The sequence below is a fragment of the Aulostomus chinensis genome, chromosome 22 (genome assembly GCF_037954235.1).
Source record: "Aulostomus chinensis isolate RoL2024-O1b breed Wild chromosome 22, RoL_Achi_v1.0, whole genome shotgun sequence".
Taxonomy (NCBI): Eukaryota; Metazoa; Chordata; class Actinopteri; order Syngnathiformes; family Aulostomidae; genus Aulostomus; species Aulostomus chinensis.
In genome coordinates, this window is record NC_141341.1 from 3,408,912 (window position 1) to 3,433,665 (window position 24,754).

A 24,754-nucleotide genomic window follows, 5' to 3' on the forward strand; every position below is an offset into this window, starting at 1 on the left:
AGGTGTGGATTTTCTGGAGGTTTATCGGCGTCAGGGGTGATGATGGATCCCGGTATGAGGTCCAGCTGGACCTGCACGGGAAACACACCAGCCGAGCCACTCTGGCCTCAGCCATCGATTTCCTTTTAATGGAACCGTAGCCGCGAGGAACAACTTAAATTAGACTCCCAGTGTGGAAGCAATCATGGATGAAATCGGACATGACCCATTGATCACTATTGGCAAAAAACACACACACACATAACTTCACACTTTGCATGGGGTTGTGATGTGGAACCTCACAAACTGTAACTGTAAAATAAACCTGGAGGAAACGAGCACAGTCACAAATGTCGGCCTGAAGGAACCAAATCCTGGAGGGTTCTGTCCAGCCGGGGTGTGAAGAATCGCGTGGACGACGACCTGTACTTGTTCATCAGATTCTCATTCCCTCTCAAAATGATTTGCGGAAAACCGGTCCCTTACAGAGCGGCGTAGAGCAGTAGAGTCGATCAGCATTGATGGTTCACAGGCAGAGATCTGTCTTCTGTCTCAGAATTTGTAATGGAAACAGGATTTGAGTGCCCGTCTAAAATCGGCTGTGGACAGTAGACTGAGAGCAGGCGACTGTTGAAGTTGCGTGTGCTGTTTTACATATCGGCCCTGCCACTCATCAAGTAAGAAAAAGAAGCTCTCAAGTGATGCGCTGGTATTTAGGCAGTGGAAAAGCCCAAGAATTGATCACTCATCAGCTGATTCATTGTTGTTTTGGTTGTTCCTCTCCGCTGCGGTTCATTGTTCTGAGATAGTTTCCTGCTGCTGGAAACTCTGATGTAAGACCAAGCAGCAGATATTGAGCGTTTAAGCCGAGTATTTGAGGTCGCAACAGGATACGGATCCACTCTGGAGGCAGTTTGTTGTCGGGAGTCCCTCTGGGCGGTCGCACCACAGTGCGATGTCCTGCTGTGCCACATAAACCAGGATCAAACAAGCTCGGGGTCCTTTGGGTCCGAGCGCAAGAAGCCAACAAACAATTGACTAACCCTGCGACACATTTCACCCCTCAGTCCATCGAAACTGCTGCGAGGTAAATGGCAACATCCCATCGCATCAGGATTGATTTTTCTCAGGCTTCATGCTGTAAAGTAGCAGGCGTCGTTAGTTTATGTCCAGTTTTCCGCGGCGGCAGCAGCAGCAGAGCCTGGGCCCAGCATGAAGGACTGTCTGACCACAAAAGGCCTTTGCTGTTCCACTTCATATCAAAGATGAAAGGTGAGCTCCCAGCCTCAAGATCTGAGTTTGCAAGAGCATTTCAGAAGTAAACGGAACCAAATTAGCTGTATTAAACCCGTGTGGTTGTCTTCTTTGTTGGCGTCTCAAGGATAATGAGCTTATTGATCTCCATTTGATGGTTTGAATTGATTTTCTTGTGTCTGATTGTTTCTGAAGGTCACAGCAGGTGACGAGAGACGCTTAAGATTTTGCTGGCGATGCACAGTATTGGATTTTTTTGTCTATTTCAGTTGATGTTGATTCCCTACATTTTTGACCTCATCTTATGTATCATTTTCCCATTTTGTGCATGCAGAAATGCACGCAAATGTGAGTTTAAAAAAGGGGGCTTTTTTTACTCTCTTGAGCTAAACTGGGTTGACACTCGTGATGTGCAGGTATCGTGCGTCCCTGTGTTGAATTTTTAAGGGTGCAGCTGCTGTCTTTTCTCTGATCATTGAAGAAAAAAAATCATCAAAATCATCTTCCCCCTTGCTGTTTTGGTCCCATTTGTAGTTCTACTTGTGTAAAAAAAAATGGGAGACTGGAACTTCCTCGGTGGGATCTTGGAGGAGGTGCATATCCACTCCACCATGGTCGGCAAGATCTGGTTGACCATCCTGTTCATATTCCGGATGTTGGTGCTGGGCGTCGCTGCCGAGGACGTGTGGAACGACGAGCAATCCGACTTCGTCTGCAACACCGAGCAGCCTGGTTGCCGTAACGTCTGCTACGACCAGGCCTTCCCCATCTCCCTCATCCGCTACTGGGTGCTGCAGGTGATTTTTGTCTCCTCGCCCTCCCTGGTCTACATGGGCCACGCCATCTACCAGCTGCGAGCTCTGGAGAAGGAGCGCCACTGCAAGAAGGTGGCTCTCCGTCGGGAGCTGGAGGCGGTGGATGTGGAGCTGGCGGAGGTGAGGAGGAGGATTGAAAAGGAGATGAGGCAGCTGGAGCAGGGTAAGCTCAACAAGGCACCGCTGAGAGGCTCTCTGCTCTGCACCTACGTGGCCCACATCGTAACACGCTCAGTAGTGGAGGTCAGCTTCATGATGGGCCAGTTCCTCCTCTACGGCCACCGCCTGAGCTCTCTCTACAAGTGTGAGCGGGAACCCTGCCCCAATGTGGTGGACTGCTTCGTGTCCCGGCCAACGGAGAAAACTGTGTTCATGATGTTCATGCAAGTGATTGCCTGCATCTCGCTGTTCCTCAGCCTTCTGGAGATCATGCACCTGGGCTACAAGAAGATCAAGAAAGGCATCCTGGACTACTACCCGCATATTAAAGATGACCTGGACGATTATTATGTCAACAAGTCCAAAAAGAACTCAGTTGTGCATCAGGTTTGCACCGGGACTTCAGGAAGTCGCAAGACGACGATTCCCACGGCGCCAAGTGGATACACATTGCTGTTGGAGAAGCAGGGTAACGGACCCAATTACCCGCTTCTCAACGCCTCCTCCGCCTTCGTCCCCATACAAGGAGACCCTGGTGTGAAGCCAGATGGCCACAAGGATGGCAAGGAGGGGGTACCGAGCCCCACAGAGCAAAACAGTAACTCCAACAACACAAGCAGCGAGACCCGTTCCCCTCCGGCAGACAAACAGGACGACCCAGAGGAGCCAATATCGCCCCATCACGAGGGCCTGGAGCGTGCCCAGTATCCCACCCTGCCTGTGGCCGACTCTTCAGCCTGCACAACACTGTCAGGCATTGTGAGGAAGTCGAGACGGATCAGTCCGCAGTGGAACTGTTCTACAGTGGCAGAGGGCACCGGTTCGGACAGTGGAGATTCCTACCACGGCAGCAACAGCATGAAGCTACGTAGCAGCTGCGTGGGCCCCAGAGCCAGGATGCTCTCCAAATCAGAGATTAAGAGGCCGAGCAGGTCCCACAGCCCAGACTCGGCTGGGGAGCTGAGCTCTGTATCCAGACACAGCCGTGAGAGCAACAGCCCCACTGCTTCCTCGCCAAACCGCAGAGTGTCAGCGGCGAGCAGCGGCAGCAGCAGGCGAGCTCCAACTGACCTGCAAATATAAACCGCTGACTGCAGCAGCACAGCAGACGCCATGCTGCTCATGAAAGTTTTCACTCTCTTAAAGTTCTTAGAAATGCGAAAAGCACAAAGAGCCTTTGCTTTGGAGATGAAACACAAGCATCTCGACTGATCTAACGCAACACGCCAACATTTTGTAGGATTTTTGTCAATGTTGGTATGCTAGCACTTGCCACCCAATACCATTGATTGTGCTAAGCTAACTAGCAGTCAGGTGCTCTCTGTGGGTCTTAGCCCCCCATGCAGAGGGAAAGGTGTTTCTTTTCTTGGGAGGATGGACGATTCGCGTACTTCCCCAAAATATGTTGCGTTCCTTTAAAAAGAGCAACACAGATTTAAACGTGGTCATACCCACGATGCACAGGGACCGTCTGCTACAGGAAGTAAATGGACCTTTGATGAAAAACACAGCCTGAATAATTAAAAGGGAACAGGAAGGTGACCCATAAATCTGTAAAGCTGTTTTAGCTGCAGGACACATTTGAGGCAGCAGCGCCGTTTAAAGCTATGGTGCACGGCTTTTACATGTAAATAAGCGTCCGTCATAGTCCAGCGAGCTCACACCACCTGGCAAATCTTAACATTTTGAGTGTGTGGTGCAATAAAAGGTTGTGAAGGTTGCAGAGCAAGTTGAGGCAGGGGAACGGAAGGCGCACAGGGTCTCTGAGGATTTACCATGTTAAAACTGGGGCTTGGGAATCTTTTCAAGCTGTTTTGCAATGTTGTGATTTGCATCCAGTTAAGTTGCAAGTTCTGGGTCTGAACCGGGACTCGTGGCTCCTGAATTACAGGAAGAACTGCAGAAATGTGGTTCACACTGCCTGGCCAGGTTTCTCACCTGTGGGTAAACATTTATAGCTTCCATCCTATGTTATGATCGTCTTCTTACTCCCAGAAGGGAAAGACACACGCAGCAGCCGAGAGCGCTGAAGGAATTCCACCCCCACCCCCCCAAACGTGGACGATGACAACATGACTTGAAATCATCCATTTCTTAAATTTTCTGCTGCTTTGACATGGAAAGGAAAAAAATTGCTGTTTCAAATGTGGTTGCTGAGTGGCAGGGCAGCAGCTTCACAAAGGTTTTGTAAAGTTACAACTCCCCGTTGCCAAGCTGTTCACATTTGGCTATGGTTTTAAATTCGGAGGTCTTACTGTGAAGGAAAACTTTCCTAGGCGACATTCAGTTTCACTTCTGTCAGGAAATAATGTGAAATATATTCATTCGTTCAACTAAACAAAAATCTGTATTCCTCCCGTTAATGTCCACTCTAATCGTGTCATTGCAGCCCTGCTGAGCAGCAGCTTTTACTTTCCTGCTTTTGTAAGATTGATTTCTCATAAAAGCAACATTGTCCAAACAATATTTCGAGAGGCAAGAATTTATCAGACCAATCATGATATAAAAATGTCTTGTGTTCTTTCCAAAGCTCTCTTGAACGTGGTGAGCGTTACATATTTGTGAATCCCAGCAAACCTTGGAAATCTGATTAATCCGACATGAACACAAACGTGAGGCTGAAAAAGAAGTAAAAATGGAGCTCTGCGGGGGCGACGTGTGTGCATCACAAAGGCATAACTTCGATGTCGCCACAACAGAGCCTCCTCTGTCTTCAGAGTGACAACAACCTCTGCAGCTCCTCAAACTTTTTTTTTTACATGAATCAAATGCTGCCTTATGCAAGAGAACGATTCACCGTGATTTATGTGTTCACTCTCCGATATGAAATAAAGATTTGTCTATGCTACTAAAAAATGCCACTGTTCAGTATTTTACTGATTCCTCATACAGATAAAGCCGTAACCATCCCTCCACTTCTACTCAGCCGCTCCCTCTTCAAGAGCCGGTTCATACTGCAGCAGCTGAAAATGACATGACAAGAGGAGTTAGAGGAGTCGGACACTCCAAACTCTGCAGCTGTCTTTGGTTCAGAACTCATCCCACCTTGTTCTTCAGCTCCTCTTTCTCCTCCATGAGCTGGTTGCATTTCTCTTTTAGCTCAGCAACCTCCAAGCGAAGAGCCTCCACTTCAGCAGACTCTGGACCAGAAACACCGAGATGAAGCTTTAGGAAGCTGTGTAAGTAGTTCAGGTTGACGCAGCTCTCAGCATTCAGTAACGGAGAATTTCGGCAGACAGAATAGTAATTAGCACAACTATCTTATAAAAACGATGTGGTTTGGTCTGCAGTATTGATTAAAAAAAAACAACAACCATTAATTTCAACATTAATCCCAGTAAGGGAGGATACTCCAGAGCATTGTTTGGTTTATCAGGCTCCTCATAAAGTGCCACTAGACCTATAAGAGACAAAAGGAAAGGTGAAGAAGCAGCTCAAAGTATGCAAAGAATGATCCCAGTCTGATCCAGTTGCCTCTACACTTACCGCTTGTCAAAGTGTCAAGGACCCCAGATTTTTCAAGATATCTTCTAAAATGTTCTCGCTTCGACTCGGAGGTCTGAAACATGACAAATATTTCACTTAAGCAGAAGTTTGCGAAGCCCTGGAGCAGCCAGGCAAAGTTTTGGGCAAACAAAGAAAAAGAAGAAAAAAAAAGGTAAAACTTGTTGCTTCCATTTCGTTAATTTAGGGCCACAATTAAAAAAAGCTTCCCTGAATTTCATTATTTTTGAGGCGACATTTTTCAGTTATTCAGGACAACTGTATAACTTGTGCCCGACTAGTTTTACCAATGTACAATAATTATGGGTTCTTCTTTGTTTTTTTTTTCTTCTTTAATAAAAAGTTTTTAACATAACAAATAGAAGAAATAAATAAAGCTTTGCTTCTGCATGTCATACCGAGTGTAAGTTGCTGTGTAGCTAGCATGTTAGCATTCGCTTTCGGTACGACCAAATGTTTCCATGCAAAAATATTGAATAAAAAGCATCAGAAAGTAAGTCAGTGAATACTCACTCTGTAGTGAGCCATGGAGGCGACCATACATGAATAATTCACGGTTTTTAGAAAATATGACAAATTCATAAACTCGAAGTCCTAACAGGTGGTTTGTTCCAATCCATCAACACATTGTTGATGTAGTCGTTGCCATAACAACACAGTTAGAGGAAGCGCTCTCTTACCAAACTAGCCATTCCAATAATTTATATGTATATGATGTATTCATACGTATAAATTATTTTTTTTAAATGAGCAATATTGATTATTGAATTCTAATGTTGAGAATTTTTTTTTTTAGATGTTTTTCCTAGTTCTATTTTTCTACTAACGCTATACAAGTAACTGCGTGCCCATGGGCTAGTTGTTGGTCATGTGCTCATACGTCATATCCTCACTGTTGATATGTAAAGTATCTGAACGGTTCCCTCCGGGGAACGTAAAAGTCCGTGTAGCCCATCCAGGCGCTGTTTAGATCGGCGCTTCCGCACACCACCTTGAAAACACCGCTCACAAGACTGTTTGTGAGTCTAGTCGTGAAAAACAGCATCGTCGTTGGTGTTTCGCCGGTAACATGAAACTTCTACTTCTAGTGAATCATTGACCCACCAACTTATCAGTCTGTCACAGCCAATATTCTATCTTAAAGGTAAGCAGACTTAAAAGTGTCTACAATTTTTGCGGAAGCCAGTAATAAATAGTGAATAGCTAGCTTGTTACGAACTTGTCAGCTAACGTAGCTTGTTAAGAGCAGTTTATTATTTGTTATAACGCTTTATTTGTCAGATTTATTTTTTACATTATTACTAGTTAACTAACCAGCCACTGCTGGAGCAAAAGGTTGTTTTTGTCTTAAAGTTGAAGTGTCTGATGGTGAAGACGAGTGTTGTGCTCTTGTACCAAAAAAGGGTGTCTCTTTTAATGCGAGGACAAAGTCAGAATTATGCGCAAGGCAATGTTTTCTAGAATTTGGCGCAAGCTGAATTGGTACGTTGTGACTCAGAATGCCTTATTTCACCCTTCACTTTAGAAATCATTCCCTTGACAGTTTAAAAGTTTGATGAACAAGTTGAGAGCACGTCTGGCTGCCGTTGTCAGAGACTAAAATGAACTCAGTTCACCCAAACCTGGACGCACGGGTGCAGAGTTAACTGTCAAAAAAAACCCAAACAGAATACGTTCATTGTTCCAGAGACGAAGGAGAGGAATGTTGATGCTGTCTCCGAGCATCTCATGACTCAAAAATGACTTCACAATCAAGTTTTTGCTGTCACTGCTACTCCCAAACTTAAAGATATAATGCGGTTTGTATGATGGGGAACATATTAAAACGTGATTAGAGAAAACTGGAGAATAATTACACTATTGTGATCATTGTATAGCGACGATAATATACTTTGTCTGCAAAGCACGCTCTTAAAAGGTCAATTTCGATATGAGTAATAGTAAAATAGTAATGTACAGTAGCTACTGTAAAATAGTACTGTTCATGAAAAGAAAACATGTAAAATATTGTGGAAGAACTCAGTCTGAGTTTGTCTTGAAAAGAGAAGTTGAAGTGAGTCGTGACGTGGTGGCTGCAGCTGAGGAGGCGTCACCAGGCAGTCCATGAATCAACCACTAGTTCTCCAGGTGACGACGGCGCAGTTCTCTGACTTCAGTTCTGTGCTGAACCACGACAGACGAACTAAACATGATGTTAATCGCTTTCAATGAAAAGGAGAATAGTACTTTAGTTTAAGGTTGATTGCCATGTTTAGGGTGCAGCAAACAATGTAGCTTTTAGATTTTAGCTGGTAAGGTTGGCCCGGAATTTCTCGCAGTGCTGTACCGTCATGAAGAATTTTCCGCACAAAGGTGGAAAAGACTGAAGATGCTGTCAGCACAATAGTCGAGCACACGTGGGATCAAAGGGTCATTCGACCTCGCAGCAGGGGCCTCGCGGCTCATCAACATGACGTCATCCGGCAGAGGCTGCAGTCCGAAAGGCTCAGTTCAACTCTGAGATAAAAGACAGCGAGGAAGAGAGATTCTCAAGTTCTTTGTTGTCATGAACTTCAACCTCACCCCCCCCCCCCAAAAGTCAAACACGCTTCAACATGCTACAAGCAAGTCGATATGACTCAGTTCCTCAAAAATAGTTTTGAAAGTTTTGACCTCACATTTTCCTGAAGCGGCAGTTTAAGGAGGCGAGAGAGGAGGAGAGGGGACCTCTGTCAGAGTTGCGAAACATACTCCGCAAGAAGCTCATGATCCTGAGGAGGGCTGAGTGGCACAGGAGAAGGAGGAAGAAAAGAGCCAGGAAGCGGACTGCCTTTCTAGCAAATCCATTTGGGTTTACAAAACAGCTGCTGGGGCAGAAGCGCAGTGGCCAACTTACCTGCTCCAAAGCTGAGATCGATCGTCACCTAGATGCAACCTACCGAGATGCCGCCAGGGAGCAAGAGCTGGGCGACTGCCAGTCCCTGATCGACCCACCTGTACCAACGCTGGACTTCGATGGGAGGGAGCCCAGCTGGAAGGAGATCCAGGAGGTGGTCAAGAAGGCGAGATCAAGCTGAACCCCAGGACCTAGTGGGGTACCTTACAAGGTATACAGGAACTGCCCAAAGTTACTCCACAGGCTCTGGAGGATTTTGAAGGTGATCTGGAGGAGGGGAAAGGTTGCTGAACAGTGGCGTTTCGCTGAAGGGATATGGATTCCAAAGGAGGAAGAGTCTAAGAACATCGATCAGTTTAGAACCATCTCCCTGCTCAGTGTTGAAGGGAAACTCTTCTTCAGCATTGTTGCCAGGCGTCTGACAGACTACCTCCTGAAGAATTCCTACATCGACACTTCAGTCCAGAAAGGAGGGATCCCAAAGATATCGGGGTGTCTGGAGCATAATAGAGTAGTCACCCAGCTGATTAGGGAAGCCAGAGAGAACAAGGGCGACCTAGTCGTACTGTGGCTGGACCTTGCAAACGCATATGGGTCCATACCTCACAAGCTGGTCGAAGAGGCATTACGCCGGCATCATGTCCCCGCCGAGTTCAGAAACCTCATTCTGGACTATTACAACAGGTTCAGTCTGAGGGTCTCAGCAGGGACCACAACATCAGACTGGCATAAGCTGGAGAAGGGAATCATCACTGGATGCACAATTTCAGTGATTCTCTTCGCACTTGCCATGAACATGCTGGCGAAGTCTGCTGAGGTTCAGTGCAGAGGGCCCCTAACCAAGTCCGGTGTGAGGCAGCCGCCCATCAGGGCCTTCATGGATGACCTGACTGTGACAACACTAAACGTCCCAGGGGGCAGATGGATCCTGAAGGGCTTGGAGGAATTAGCCACCTGGGCCCGCATGACCTTCAAGCCTGCAAAATCCAGATCCCTTGTGTTGAAGAAAGGAAAGGTTACCAACAAGTTCCACTTCACACTTGGTAGCATCCAAATACCATCCATCACCGACAAACCTATGAAGAGCCTCGGGAAGGTGTTCGATTGCAGCCTGAAAGACAAGGCAGCCATCCATTCGACCAACCAGGAGCTGGAGGCGTGGCTAGCCAAGGTGGATAAGTCCGGTCTACCGGGCAAGTTCAAGGCCTGGGTGTACCAACATGGTATCCTCCCAAGGATTCTCTGGCCCCTCCTGTTGTACGAGGTCCCAGTCTCCACAGTCCAGGGCTTTGAGAGAAGAGTCAGCAGGTTCCTGCGGAAGTGGCTTGGTCTCCCTCGAAGTCTGAGCAGCATCGCCCTGTATGGCAAAAACAACATGCTGAAGCTCCCTATCAGCAGCCTGAATGAGGAATTCAAGGTGAGCCGTACTAGGGAGGTGCTGCAGTACAGAGAGTCATGTGACCCTAAAGTCTCTCAAGCAGGGATCGTAGTCAGAACAGGGCGGAAATGGAGGGCAGCAGAGGCTGTGAATGTTGCTGAGTCACGGTTGCGGCACAGGGCTCTGGTGGGGACGGTGGCTCGGGGAAGAACAGGCCTGGGCAGCAGCAGTACAACATCTCGCTTTGACAAGGCAAGGGGGAAGGACAGGAGAGCACTGCTCCAGGAAGAGGTGCGAGCAGCAGTGGAAGAAGAGCGAGCCAGCAGGATGGTTGGGATGCGGCAGCAGGGAGCCTGGATGCGTTGGGAGCAGGCAGCAGAGCGTAAAGTCACGTGGACTGAGCTGTGGAAAGCCGAGCCCCAGCGTATAAAGTTTCTGATCCAGGCCGTCTATGACGTACTGCCAAGCCCATCTAACCTGTTCTGTTGGGGGAAGGTGGACTCTCCAACTTGCGCTCTGTACCAGAAGAGAGGGACCCTGGAGCACATCTTGAGCTGCTGCCCGAGAGGCCTGAGTGAGGGGCGCTATCGCTGGCGCCATGACCAGGTCTTGACGGCAATAGCGAACTCCATCTGCAGTGGAATTGCACACTGCAAGCGCCTCCGCCCAGTGAAGAAGACCATCGCCTTTATCAGAGCTGGGGAAGAACCAACAGGACCAGCCAAGACCTGTTCCTCTGGCCTGCTGGCAATGGCACAAGACTGGGAGCTGAGAGTTGATCTGGGGAAGCAATTAAAGTTCCCAGAGATCGTGGCCACAACATCGCTAAGGCCAGACGTGGTGCTGACCTCAGCAACCTCCAAGCATGTCGTGCTCCTGGAACTCACGGTCCCTTGGGAAGACCGCATCGAGGAGGCCAACGAGCGAAAGAGGGCTAAGTACCAGGAGCTGGTGGAGGAGTGTCGGCGCAATGGGTGGCGAGCGAGATGTGAGCCCATTGAGGTGGGATGCAGAGGGTTTGCAGGCCAGTCCCTCTGCAGGGTTTACAACATGCTGGGCATTACGGGGGCCAGTAAGCGAAGGGCCATCAGGGAGGCCACGGAGGCAGCAGAGGTTGCCTCGCGTTGGCTGTGGATCAGGAGAAGAGATCCGTGGGTAGGGTAGCGCTACCTGGACACAAGTTGGGGGATTGATCATCCCCGGCTGGGTTGCCTGGGTGAGAGTGTATGATGTTGTGAGACCCGAAACACTCAATGAGCCCAGGAAACATCACTGATGATGTGTCCAGGTTGCATCACTAGTTGATGTATGTCACAAGACCTCAGCCGCAACACAGACGAACTTATCAGGCGCTCCTGCTCGGCGGCAGGTGTAAGAAGTGAAAATCAAAACCCAACCTGGGCGGATAAACTGTCCCCTATGAACGAGTGAAACATTTTTGATGTCACGTTACTCTCAAGTCCAGCGTGAGCGTCCAACAATGAACACCAACACAGACATTCTGCAGGTGAAACTCTACGACTGCACTCTGCCTCAGCTCCAGCTGACAGACAGGAGGGAAGGTCCAGATTATTCGGAACTGGGTGCTCCTGGTGGGTCTGTATGGTCTGGGGAAAATGTAGCGCTTAGTTCAACTGATGATGATGATTGCTGTGTCATAATCATTCACATTTTATTTTTGGTGTGACTGTTTTTTGGCTGCGCTCTGCAACAAACAAAGATGCTTTCCGAAGGCTTCGATATCGCTGCGTCACCATAACACACATTTTGCCTTCAACTAATAGCGCACCTCCTTCCGTTTGGATATTGCACGAGATCCTGTTGGGATTTATTCAGCCGTTGCTCCTGACATCTTTTGTGTTCCTCTTGTGTCATGAGTGCATGATTGACAGTTACAGGAGGTGCTGTCGTTGTCAGGGGCAACAAGTAGCCTTCAGGCTTTGTTTACTAATATTCAAGAAATGATTTGTGTGGCAGCGCGGTGGTGCAGTGGTCAGCGCTGCCGCCTCACAGCAAGAAGGTTCTGGGTTTGAGCCCCAACTGGAGCACGGGGTCTTTCTGTGTGAGTCTGCTTGTTCTCCCTGTTCCTGCTGGGTTCTCTCTGGTACTCCAGCTTCCTCCACAGTCCAAAGACATCAAGAGGGACCAGGTTAATCCAGACTCTAAATTGACCGTAGGCGTGGCTGGGAGAGCCAATGGTTGTCTGTCTCTATGTGTTGGCCCTGCTGTGGACTGGTGACCTGTCCAGGGGGAAGGCTGCTGGGATAGGCTCCACCCCCCTTGTAGGTTCTCGTTCCTGTGCTGTTATTGCTGGTGCATGTTTTCGTGGATGTGCCCAGCTGACCATGTATGAACCTGTTGTTTACCAGGGTTTGAGAATAATCGGCATCAGCAAACACTGTGTCACTTGACTCGTCTCCTCATCAGCCATCATGTGACCGTTTCACATCCTCCTTGAAGTATTGATCAGCATTTATATTTATCTTGCCTGGCTCATTCCTGCTTCCCTCTGACCAGCAGGTCTCCAGGGCGCCATGGTTCAGTCTTATTACTCCAGACAGTAAAGCGTCTCGGGTCAGTCGACCGCCATGCCGCTGCCGAATGGCTGCTCCGTCAACTCAGCTCGTGCAGACGAGAGCGAGGACAGAGAAACCCTCATCGAGAGCGATGATGGTATGTTTTTATTTGAGTTCATTTGAAAAAGCAATAAACTAGGAATAAAAAGAATACATCAACATGTACTAAAACTGAAAATGGCTGTTTTGATAAGTTCATATTCCTTTCAGTCTCATCTAATCTGTGCTTATTCTTCAATCATTCTTAAGACTGGACGGTAACTGTTTCTACATTTAGAATAATTCTCCCATTAAAAGCCCTATTTGCTCTCTCTCAGAGAAACAAGCTGAGACGCTAAATTTAAAGATCATCTTCCTGCATACTGATTTATGTTTTTCTCTGTTTGTAATACTGGAGTTTTCTTAGGTTTGTTATGTTCTGCTCTTCTAATGTCATTTCCTACATTTTGTCGTTCTGCTGTCTGTCAGTGATTCCCTGGTTCTAGATTATTTATGATGTAATGAGTTCGCTAGCTGACCACTGGATTGCTGCAGTAAAGTTTTGTTTTGCTGAAAATCACCAGCAGCTGCAGCAAAGAATTTGAAGTTGATGAATTAAAGCAACATAATTCAACATTTTTAGCTTAAACGAGCCTCATTCCTCATCCAAGCTCTGAATTCTTCCTCCAAAACCATGGAATATAAACTGACTGTGCATGGAACTCACTGTAGCTTGTAGCTGCCTTCAGGGACTGGAAGTCAGCTTGTATTACTCATCACATGGTGTTTATAGAGAGAGCCGAAAGGAGAAACAAGGACCCTTACTCACTGCTAACCATGCTAATGCTAGCTGACCACTCTCTCTAAGCTGATGTCGTCGTCTTTGGTCAGTTCCTCCGCAGTGCTGCTCGGCTCGGCTCAGTCTGGCCATCCTCATGTTCTTCGGCTTCGCTGTGGTCTACGCTCTCCGGGTCAACCTCAGCGTGGCTATGGTGGTCATGGTGAATTCCACTGATCCCAAACCAGGCCAGAACAGCTCCATCGTTCACGCTTGTCCGCTGCCGTCAGGATCAGAAAACACCACTGGGACTTTAACTCAGCCTGACGGGGTAACGTTAATCCAAGCAGTGCTTTTTACTTTTCTTCCTTCTTAAAAGGGAAACATTACATTTGTGGAAATAAACTCATCATATAGAAAGATGAATGCTCATCCCTGCTCTGTGCTGCGTTGGGGGTTGAGACCCTCAGACACCAGCTAGCCGCTAATTAGCTCAGCACTGTCAATGGCAGTGGTTGGGAAATGTTACGAAACGTAACGTAAACATTTCTGCACGACAGTCTTAGCTTGCATCAGTATAAAGATGGTTGTCAAGGTCAAATACATCAACATTTCACATTGTATGCTATGACTACGCTCGCCCCCCCAGATCCCCCAGTACCTGTGGGACTCCCAGACCCAGGGCTGGCTGCTGGGGGCCTTCTTCTTTGGCTACCTGCTCACCCAGATCCCGGGGGGTTACCTGGCCGGTCATTATGGAGGAAGTGTCTTCATGGGCCTGGGCGTGCTGGGCACAGCTGTCCTCACCCTGCTCACCCCCCTGGCTGCTAACTGGGGGGCAACCTGGCTGTTTGCGCTGCGAGCGTTGGAGGGTTTTGGGGAGGTGAGAGTGCACCTGGCTGCAGGAAGTAGAAGGAAGTACCTGTAAAAGATAGAGCAGACAATGAGCTCCTAGAGAAACGTTCACACGATGGAAACGACAGATCCGTGTCGGTTCGTTCCCCACCTGAACCTGTGTGTCCACCTGTGTGTCCACCTGTCCTCAGGGCGTGACCTTCCCAGCTATGATGGCCATGTGGGCTCGCTGGGCTCCTCCCCTGGAGCGCTCTCGCCTGATGACCCTGTCGGGGTCCGGGGCCAACTTTGGAGCCTTTTTAGCTCTGCCTCTCACTGGCTACATCTGCCAAACATTGGGCTGGCCGGCTGTCTTCTACCTCTGCGGTGAGGAGAAAACACACACACACACACACACACACACACACACACACACACACACACACACACACACACATAAATGAAGTCATAAAGGTCTCCACAACAGGGGGGAACACCAGGAATTCATTTATTTTGGTAAAAAAAAAAAAAATACAGGACATGGTTGCTTCCCTCCAAACATCTAAAAAAACGACAGGTGTTGTCATGACGCAAATGAAATATTCCACCACTAACTGTCAACACTGAACCACCACGGCTTTAATTAGTCACCAGTGTTTCTCTGTCCTAACCCTCTAGGGGGCGCCGGTTGCCTCTGGGCAATCTTTTGGTTCCTATTTGTGTCCGATGACCCTCGGACCCACCGTCGCATCAGCGAGGAGGAGAGAGATTACATCATGAACTCCATTGGGTCTCAGGTACGCGCAGAAACAAGTTTGATGTTCTGTGACTCGCGCTGAAACCCACGAGTGGTAAAAAAAACGACTCAGCAGGAGCTGAATTAGCAGCTGGGGACCTGAACCAGTCGCTGTTGCAGTTTGCATTTGCTGATGAGACGTAAAACTCTTGTCAAGCAGAGTTTTACTGTTTAGAATCTAAATTTAGACGAGTAGTTACAGCTGCTGAGATTATTCATCCAATAAATAATGAATAATATTCATCCTATAAAGCTGTTTCAGCTGTTTGCAGCTTTTTGTGTTGCATTCCCTACTGTCCTGGTTTCCCTTACGTTTCTCTTTTTTTACTTGTTTCTTGTTACTTTTCTTTATTTCCTTTATATTATATTTGTGCTTTGCCATCACCAGACCTTTTCCACAGATCCACCACAGACTGGAGCTCACATACTCCTCCCTCGCTGTCAAAAAACCTTTTTTACATAAAACGCTTGTAACTCAACAGTCTTTCCTTTCATAAACTGACCTTCCTCCTCCTTCCTCCACCGTCTCCTGGTGGTTACTGACTGTCTCGTGTGAGCGCGTTGTTTTTTTTTCTGAAGATGTTTGGTCTCATCTCAACCGACCCTCCAGGGTACAGGTCACGGCTGGTCCGTGCCCCTGCTGTCCATGCTGATGTCTGTGCCTCTGTGGGCCATCATCGTCACCCAGATGTGTTCCAACTGGTCCTACTACACGCTGCTCACATCACTGCCCACCTACATGGACAACATCCTGCACTTTGACCTCCAGTCGGTGAGGCTCCTCTGCTTCCTGTTCAACGCTAGTTGCAGTGACATGTTTATGGAGATGGATGTCTTGGCTCTCTAACGGTTCTGTGACCAGCTCTTTGGAGGAACTCTGCTAAGATCCTTTTTTTCAATTAAAATTGGAAATAATGAAACAAGAATGAGGCAGCGCAGTGGTGCAGTGGTCCTCACTGTGGCCCCCCAGTTAGAAGGTTGTGGGTGGAGCCCCGGCTGCAGCACGGGGTCTTTCTGGGTGAGCCTCCATGTTCTCCCTGTTCCTGCTGGGTTCTCTCTGGTACTCCAGCTTCCTCCACAGTCCAAAGACATCAAGAGGGACCAGGTTAATCCAGACTCTAAATTGACCGTAGGCGTGGCTGGGAGAGCCAATGGTTGTCTGTCTCTATGTGTTGGCCCTGCAATGGACTGGTGACCCGTCCAGGGTGAACCTGAAGGCTGCTGGGATAGGCTCCACCCCCCTATGACCCTTAACAGGATAAGCAGTAGAAAATGGATGGAAAGTAGAATGATGATTAACCCTTCTGATGTTCAATTTCAAATCCAGTCAAACTAATCTCATCTAGATATTATTTGCAAAACTTTCAGCCCCAAAATGGAAATCATTCAGCTACGTTTGGACATTTGAGCGAAAACCATTTTAAAATGGTGTTGGTGGGATTTTAGCGGAGAAACAAAGACCTTCATGTAGAATTTGTGGGCTTGGATTTCTCTGCAGCTCAAGAACTCACACATTCTGCCTGCAGCCAAGGCAACATCTTTGCTGTTTTTATTTATGTTTGATCAGTTATCATCATGACCTGGCAACAAGGTCGTCATTCTCAACTAGAAGAGAGCAAGTAACTTTTCATCAGTGCATCGCTGAACCTCTCTCTCTCTCTCTCTCTCTCTCTCTCTCTCTCTTTCTCTCTGTCTCTCTCTCTCTCTCTCTGTGTCTTCCTGTCCAGAACGGCTTCCTGTCTGCGCTGCCCTACCTGGGTGCCTGGCTGTTGTCCACGCTGTCAGGTGTGGTAGCAGACAGCCTCATCAAGAGGAGGGTGTTCAGCGTCACCAACGTACGCAAGATCTTCACGCTCACAGGCAAGGAAACATTCCCACTCAGACTAAACACACAATCTCTCTGAGTTAAAGGTCTCCCATAACTTACACTTGCTGAGCAGCCCAGATGGAATGAGAGTTTAATTCAAAATTTTAAAAATTCCATTTGCGTACCCCCCCCCCCCCCCGACACGTCCTCTGTTTCGCTCTGCAGGCCTGCTGCCAGCAGCCGGCTTCCTCGCGGCTGTGAGTTACGCCGGCTGCAGCCAAACCTTGACCGTCACCTTCCTCACTCTCTCCACAACCATCGCAGGGACCAGCGCCTCCGGAGTCTTCATCAACCAGATCGACATTGCTCCTCGGTGGGTTTCAGCATCCTCACGCGTGAGAGCAGGACTGCCACTCACCACATCAGTACGACTGAAAAACTGTAAACGATATCCAGAACAAGGAAATAAACCTTTATTGATATGCGCTCAAAGCAACAAAAAACAAATCCCAAAGTATTCAGCTCACAATGATTCAAAAAGCAAATCTTCAAACTGGAGTTGATGAGGCAGAGATCGCGTTTGCCGGCACTGAGGAAGCTCTTCCCTCTCCTCTGCAGGTACGCTGGCTTTCTTCTGGGAATCACCAACACGTTCGGGACAATTCCTGGAGTGGTGGCGCCAATCGTCGCTGGATACTTCACTGAAGATGTAAGATTGAAAAGTTCATCTCAGTCTCTCCCGTCAGACCTTCTTATCAGCGGAAAATGAAGCATTGGGATGTCTTGTTGATGGACTTGTTGACACTTTTTGACAAATTCCCCCTGAACGTCTGCTGATCACCTGGGGTCGGCCATACGTCCGGATTTAGGCAGGGCAGTCAGGAATTTAAATGCCTTGTCCGGAACATCTATTTGTCCTCCTTTTTGGAGTTGCCCTTGAACACAACGCAGCATATCATCCGATGGTGTAAGACTGTTAAAAAAGATTCGTCACTAAATGCTGCAACGTGTCCCCCTTTTTGGTGATGTGGAAATGGCCACCCCGCGATCACCTGATTACTTTGATGCTAGCGGTTAGCGACTCCATGTGCCCGGTCCCCTCTGTTGCAGTCATTTTGTAAAAAAAACTAAATCAGCTGGACATGCCAGCTTTTTGAAAAATACACTGATCGTCCATCGTCTCTAGAACCGGGCAAGAAGATGGATCCCCCCCCCGCTGGCCGCAGACCCACACAGATCAGCTGCCTGCATTTAGCTCAGCGCGATGAATGGTTGCAGTTGGGTTGTGTTAGCATAACTTCCTCAAAAGTCATCCGGCTGAGAGCACTTCCCAAAACTGGTCTGTTCCTTATAATCATTTCACCACAATGCGAGACTCGAAATTCATAGATATGAGAAGAGAAGAACACAACAAAAGAGTTTTGTTTTCTCCCTCCTGACCTCAGCAGGCGACGCTGCTGCTGCTCAGCCAAACCTTCTCAGCGTTACTCTGGGTTGCAACTCCTGCTCTCAGTCTCTCCAGCGGGACCGACGAGGCTAAACGGGAGTGGCACCTTGTTCCGTTTCAGCAGGTGAAGTCAACCCGGCTGTCAAAACGCTGCAGGGGTCCAATAGTTTTGTTAGTGGGGGCGTGTCAGACTCTGGCGCCGCAGTGACACGAGCGCGGTAACTTGGTTAACACTGGTCAGTGAGGGATTTTTTTTTTTGATTGAATAGAAAATAAACCCACGTCGTCCAGCTCTCTAGGAACGAATGCATCAACTGAACTAAATGTCCCACATCTGTAAACCCAGTTGGAATCAATAGTGGGTCACTAGAATAGTTTCATCTCATGTATTTGCACAAAGCCACGTCCCTGTTAGATGGCCAGCAGTCGTGTGAGCTTTGGGAGCCCAGCGTCTGTGCTCAACAATACGGGGTTTATCCGGCTGTGACGCGGTAAATCTGGTGGGCCTCCCGACAGGCGACACCGCTCAGCCTCTCTGACCTCACTTATTTTTAAACCACTTTTACTGCAGCTGCTGATAACAAGCACCGCGCACCACACACGAAAGCCTAAATCCAAGCGAGGGAGATTGTGTTGCGGCGCAGTGGTGCTCCCCTGGATCCGATGGCGACACATTCCGACTATTAAAAGCCGGTCTTCTTCTGTGGTTGACAGCACACCATGGCAGGCTGGAGAAAGGTATTCTGGGTGGCAGCCGGCGTCAACGTCGGCGGTGCTCTCATCTTCACGATTTTCGGCAGCGGGAAGCTCCAGAAGTGGGCCGTCACTGAGGAAGAGAGGAAGAGGTGCAGCTCCATCTCAGCGTAAACTCTAAACTACTCAAACACTGGGCTTTTCTACAGAGGAAATAAATTAGTAAATAAACACAGCTTTAGAAGCTGGGGGAGGTGAACTCCTGCTTCCAGACCCATCTGGGCATTCAGACAAGGAGCACAATCCTGCCGAAACCCGGGATCGAACCAGGGACCTTTAGATCTTCAGTCTAACGCTCTCCCAACTGAGCTATTTCGGCTTGCCAATCTATGCGTGGCATCGAGTGACACTCGTGTATCTTCTTATTGTTGCTTCATACTTTTGTAAAACTTAATGCAGTTTTTTAGTGATGTGAGAATTTTTGTGAAGAAACTAATTTGTACGGTCATTTTAGCGGCGCCCCTCCGATGTCATCTGAGAGAAACAGAACGCATACAGTTTAGAAACAGGGATTCATAACACACACGCACACACATTCCTTTAAGTGGTGCGCCAATTTAATTGCAATCTGTGAATTACACAGTAACGCCTGAGGCATTCAGATCTACGTCACAATTAAATCTTCCCCTAAACTGAAGGAGATTTGGCGGCCGTGGCCGCCGTCCCTCACGGTTTGGATGTGGACGTCCACTCTGTGCTGATAAATATGTTTACAAAAATCCAAATCACTTGGACGTGGAATATGGATGATAAACGTGAGCAGAGGTTCGAAACATCTGCACAACCAAGAGCACACTTTTGTGGACGTCTCTTATGTCTCTCGGCTGACACCAGGGGGCGCTCTGTGCATTCCAGCGAAGACCTTCCAGCTGTTTTCTACTTCAGACTCTTAAGGGAGCAATGTGTAGGATTTAGGCCCTGTTAATCATCATGCTTACCGTTTAGGCCTCAGCAAAGCGGAGACATCAACAAAACTAGATGTGCAAAAACACCAGCCCAGCTCTGCTCACGGGACCAAGAACATTTCATGAAAAAATAAGTACCTGCAAATTAGCGTGCGTTCCTTTTGCAGTGGAGTGCAGTGTGGAGGTGTGAAGGGTCACTGAGTGTCTGAGGAAGGCACAGTTGTGAATATCGTGAGTGTCCCAGGGCGGAGCAGTGGTCAGCACCGTCACCTCCCAGCACAGGACGTGAACAGGATAAGCAGCAGAAAACGGATGGATGTCCGCTCCGCTCCTGCTGATAATTCCGACTCACTGTTTCTGAGCAAGGTGGCCGTTTACAGCTACACTCCCTTCCTCCACGGGCAGGAAACTGAGATTGTCTTTGCTTCAGTTTTGTTTACCGCCAACGAACCTCAGGAGCGGTTTTGAGTTAAAAGTCTCCACCTGGGACCGACAGAGGATCTCAGGTTCCTACCAACTTGTGTGCTGGTTTGTTTGTTTTTTTTTCCCCACATTTTCTGAAGCTTTTATCCAGTGGGACTGAGACTGGGACGAGTGTTTTCTCAACAAACTTTACAGAGTGAAGTGTTACAAACCTCTCGCCTTCAGCACGTTGAGTGGAACCACCTCTACATTGTCCGGCAGGACCAGCAGAGGCACTTTCCACCTCCGAAACCACACCATGAGCCTTACTTTTGTTGCACACGCAACAGCATCTTGTAGTCAATGCTCTTATTCCTCCAGTTGGAAAATACCTTCAGAGGTGTTGTCCTTGTATCTCAACGGCTTCGTGTCAAAGGAGTTGTGGATTTGCACTACCTCTTTCATCAAGGTTGCAACATTTTTTTAAAATTTTTAGATCACAATTTTTTTTCAACTCAGTGAGTCAAAGTGCACTGTGATTGTGAAGATTTGGGTTTTGTTAAATGGCTGCAATAATTTATGTGACTTCTCTTTGCGTTAAAAATATCTAAAGTGCAAATATGAATTTGTACGTATGTTTATTTCTTTTTTTATTTTATAGGGAGAAAGAAAAATCCAAAAGTGTGTAATTTTTCTTGCCAATATGTGCGTTTATATTTGCTTCCAGGCTGTTGTTCTGTTTTTCGCACTTTCTATTTGGCACCAAACTGAAACAGGAAACACTTGAAAACTTTTCAGAATAAACTTTTCCTCTCATAGCAGGGCAGCGTCTCTGGCTGTTGATGTTGGGAGTATTCACCACTTCCTGTGTGGTATCCAGACTTAAACCTTAATAAGATAATCGAGCTTGAGTCACAAACACGCTCATTCACGCGTGTCACCTCCTGTCGTCTGTTGTCCTCTGGTTTATTCTGCCTGCACACGGCTTCGGTTTCACACACAGACTGACCTGCTTGTTTCCCCTCATCATGGGATCGGAGCTCACACTTTCTTCTTTTTTTTTAAATGACCTTTTCACCAGTTTTGGAACCCAGTTAGCACTTGGACAGGTGTCATAAATTCCACTTTTAGCCCACTAGATGGCGCAGGAAAGTCAATACCAGCGACGACCTACCAACCGGGTGAAAGAGATTAAATTATGAATCAGTGCAAGATATACATTTGCTTACTACTGCAAACAGTTAGACTAAAAGGTGATAGTAGGAATTCTCTACCACTGGCTAATCAAATTGTCTCGTTTATCGAGTGATATTTCAGCCTACGCGATAAAATCCACGGATTAACTAAAGTATCATTAATTCATTTTTATCTTTTAGTGAATCTGTCCTTTAGTTGAGTATTTTTGTCACGTTAACTATATTTTAACGCAGAGAAAAACTGGCTGGCTGGTTACCGGTGTTTGCATCAGACTTTTGACGAATGACCCGGATGTTCTCGCACTGCGATGTGGTGTTACAACATTTGTCGTCCCCCCCCCCTCCCAAAGAAGAAGGTACATAAACGTTTTGTAAAAGTTAACTTTTACCAATAAGGAGGTGTTTTCAGAATTCAGACTTTAAAACAAATTGACAGCCAACATGTAGACCCTGTGACTGACTTTAATAAATGAAATGACGTCGCGAAATTTGATTTCGATGTTAAGTAGGATTTTTTTGCGAAGCACTTTCATGCAGTATTTTGCGAGCTTATAGATCAAATACGTCATCAAACAGCATGTTGTGGAACAAATATTTGTTTTTTTCGGCTAAGACTCGTTAGCATCGTTTAGCGTTTCTCATCAATACAACTGGAGGTGGAAATAATATTTACAGTGGGCTGCATCAGTATCTGTTTACTCATGCTTTGATGTACACCCCCCCCCCCCCCCCCCAAAAAAAGATATTGGAACTCGTCACTGTGGAGGGTTTCTCTCCCTCTCGCAGTAGTAATCATAATATTCGCTCATTATTCCAAAAAGAAGTTGTATCTATCCCTTATGTAATACCCTATTGGAACAACTTTGTTAATAACCTTAACTGGAAAAAAATTTGGAACTTACCTGCTAAATATATAATTAACAACAAGATAAAGGAAGTATCTTTCAAAATAATCCATCAAATTTACCCTTCTAAAGTCTTTCTCTCACAACGTTTTAAAAAAGATATTGATACTAATTGTTCTTTCTGTGTAGATCACCCAGAAGATGTTTTTCATTTATTTTGGTCTTGCCCTTTCTCTTCGGAATTTTGGAAAGATATTTGTAACCTGTGATTTTTTTTCTATTGAGCCTCATCTTTCCCTTTGTTTTGAACATATATTGTTTGGTTTCACCAACTTTCAATCTACTCATGGATCTAAATTTTATGTTATTGATCTTATAATTCTCTTAGCAAAATGGCACATCCACAAATGTCGTTATACAAACAAAAAAACACTTTTCCTCATTTTTAAAAATGAAACCAAGCAATATATTAAATCCATCCAAAAATCTAACAATACCAAAGCTGTGAAAACCCTAAATCTGTGTACTCTTTTCAGTGTTTTTGTTTAACAAATGCTCTGTGTATAATTTGCCTCTGTATGTCCATAACCCCCTGGCTGTATTTGTTTCTCTATAAATTTAAAAAAAAAAAAAAACACACAAAAAAAACTCGTCACTGTGGATTTACACAACTCTTAAAGGTCCATGGAATGAATTTAAAAATAAAACTGACTGAGCCAGGATTATTGATTGGTTCAGTTGTGCCCTGAGGACCCCCCCCCCCCCCCCCCCCCCCCCGGTGATTAAGGTTGCAGCCTCAAGCATTCACAGCCTCTGGTCTGATGTCAAGATGATGAATGCGCAGGTTTTACTGCATAACTCCTGTCAAATCCCTAACCTGTCCTTTTCTCAGAGCACAATAAGCAATGAGCCTCTACTCAAACAAGTAACGTCTGAACACTTCTGAGGCAAAGTTTGTTCACATGGGAAGAAAAATTCACTCAGCAAGTATGAATATGTTCTGATTTGAGAGTTTTATAATCCATCTATTTAAGATGGAGAAGGATTACTTCATTTAACCTGCCAGTCATTAATACATAGAAACCAAAACAAGACACAGATTTCTTTGGCTGGGCTGGAACGATGCTAAATTGATCTGAAAGTTCAATCCACTGATGCTAGCCTGTCTTTTCTTCATGTTCCTGAGTAGCTCCTGAAAAAGCTCAAATGTTCCACCTCCTCTGAGACTTCAGTGCTTGAGCCAAATTGGAAACATTTGCAGAACTGGAAGGATAAATGATCAATAATCCACCTTTAAATGCTGGATACAGGAACTATTTTCTTTACATCTCCAACAAGAATCTACGGGTGTCCTGGTTATTCGTGCTGGTTTGATGCCGTTCATAGTGGTTCTCTACTTTTTAAACCCTTAATAGTGGGAGTTTTTTTTATTTCTAGATGACCCTCAGTTTTCAAGGCTACAATATTAATGATGAGACCCGTCGAATACCTCTGACGCCGACAAAAAGTTATTGTTTATATGTGTAAACGAACATTTCTCACTGTTGTTGACGGGATTCACAGACGCACCGCAGCTGAGGTGCAGAAGCTTTCTGAACAAACAAAAATGGATGACGCTTGTGAGAGAAAAACACTTGACAAACAAACAAAAAAAAACCCTCCCTGCTGAGCAGGACAAATGGTGCAATCTGAGATGGAGGTCAGCTGCTAATAAAGAGAACTAAAATCAAGATGGCTCCCACCCAAGGGAATGTGTTTAACATCATTACTTCTCAGCTCAGGCTGTGAAACAAATACTTTGCAAGCGTGAAGTGGTGTGTTTGCAAGCGTGTGTGTGGGTGAGCGGGCCGGTGGCCAACAGGAGGTGTGGGGCCAGCCTGTGTGTTGCAAATGTGCTTCATTTGCATTAACTGTCCCAAAGGCTTTTACATACATTGTGCTGACATTGCAGTTTCAGGGGAGTCACCTTAAACTCTGAGAGATGTGATTTTCTGATTGTTGGCATTGATGGGACTCAGTCAGGGCTCTGATGCCGTCAACCCACACAGACAGACCAGGCCAGGCTGCGCTCCTCAGAGCTGGAAAAGATGAATCTGGCGCCGCAGGAGCGGAACGATGCCGATGACCAAACAAACGGCTCCAGCTTAACTGGAAAATTCAAATCCAGCATTGCGACAGGAGCAAAGAAAGACTCAGATTCAGCGAGAAACACGCAACCGCGTACCTGTCACCCACATTTCAACCTTCAGTCTCTGGGGGAAACTGAAATGCACAGAAGAGTTTGACTCTTAATGGTTAACGTGTGAGTGTTGATACGAATTTGGGACAATGAACTTTTATAAATTATAACAAACATGCAGTCAGCTGGGAGAACCTTTGGACCCTGATGGAACAGAGAGCGATTTATGTCACATCACATCCAATCCTTTCAGAAAACAAGCATTTCTTCAAAAGTCGTTTTTCCCGCCGCCT

General features: G+C 46.7%; 3 protein-coding genes, 1 non-coding gene and 1 pseudogene across 6 annotated transcripts; 3 read left to right on the forward strand and 2 right to left on the reverse strand.

Annotated features, from left to right (window-relative positions):
- The first annotated feature begins 1,056 nt into the window (after positions 1 to 1,056).
- LOC147240389 (gap junction alpha-9 protein-like) lies at positions 1,057 to 5,135 on the forward strand. The gene is made up of 2 exons (XM_086194212.1): positions 1,057 to 1,251; positions 1,768 to 5,135. The coding sequence occupies exon 2, from the start codon at positions 1,788 to 1,790 to the stop codon at positions 3,288 to 3,290; it is 1,503 nt and encodes a 500-aa protein (XP_086050338.1). The 5' UTR covers positions 1,057 to 1,251; positions 1,768 to 1,787; the 3' UTR covers positions 3,291 to 5,135.
- On the reverse strand, positions 4,681 to 6,543 carry mycbp (MYC binding protein). Its single transcript, XM_086194213.1, has 5 exons — positions 6,225 to 6,543; positions 5,694 to 5,766; positions 5,559 to 5,607; positions 5,253 to 5,382; positions 4,681 to 5,170 (listed from the first exon to the last, which is right to left on the reverse strand). Exons 1-5 carry the CDS (start codon positions 6,291 to 6,293, stop codon positions 5,126 to 5,128), a joined length of 366 nt encoding a protein of 121 aa, XP_086050339.1. The 5' UTR covers positions 6,294 to 6,543; the 3' UTR covers positions 4,681 to 5,125.
- LOC147240391 (sialin) lies at positions 6,494 to 22,900 on the forward strand. 3 transcript variants are annotated; one of them, XM_086194209.1, is made up of 11 exons: positions 6,496 to 6,855; positions 12,485 to 12,637; positions 13,411 to 13,628; positions 13,947 to 14,180; positions 14,344 to 14,518; positions 14,810 to 14,928; positions 15,538 to 15,699; positions 16,655 to 16,787; positions 16,960 to 17,107; positions 17,353 to 17,443; positions 18,896 to 22,899. In XM_086194209.1, the coding sequence occupies exons 2-11, from the start codon at positions 12,553 to 12,555 to the stop codon at positions 19,046 to 19,048; spliced, it is 1,518 nt and encodes a 505-aa protein (XP_086050335.1). In that variant the 5' UTR covers positions 6,496 to 6,855; positions 12,485 to 12,552; the 3' UTR covers positions 19,049 to 22,899. The 3 variants fall into 3 exon arrangements, with proteins under 3 accessions (XP_086050337.1, XP_086050335.1, XP_086050334.1); XM_086194208.1 differs by having other exon boundaries at positions 6,498 to 6,855; positions 12,482 to 12,637; positions 18,896 to 22,898; XM_086194211.1 differs by lacking the exon at positions 13,947 to 14,180 and having other exon boundaries at positions 6,494 to 6,855; positions 12,482 to 12,637; positions 18,896 to 22,900.
- Positions 8,161 to 11,240, forward strand: LOC147240392 (uncharacterized; annotated as a pseudogene).
- On the reverse strand, positions 19,181 to 19,253 carry trnaf-gaa (transfer RNA phenylalanine (anticodon GAA)). The gene has a single exon. It is a non-coding gene; the product is annotated as a tRNA-Phe (tRNA).
- Positions 22,901 to 24,754: the final 1,854 nt, after the last annotated feature.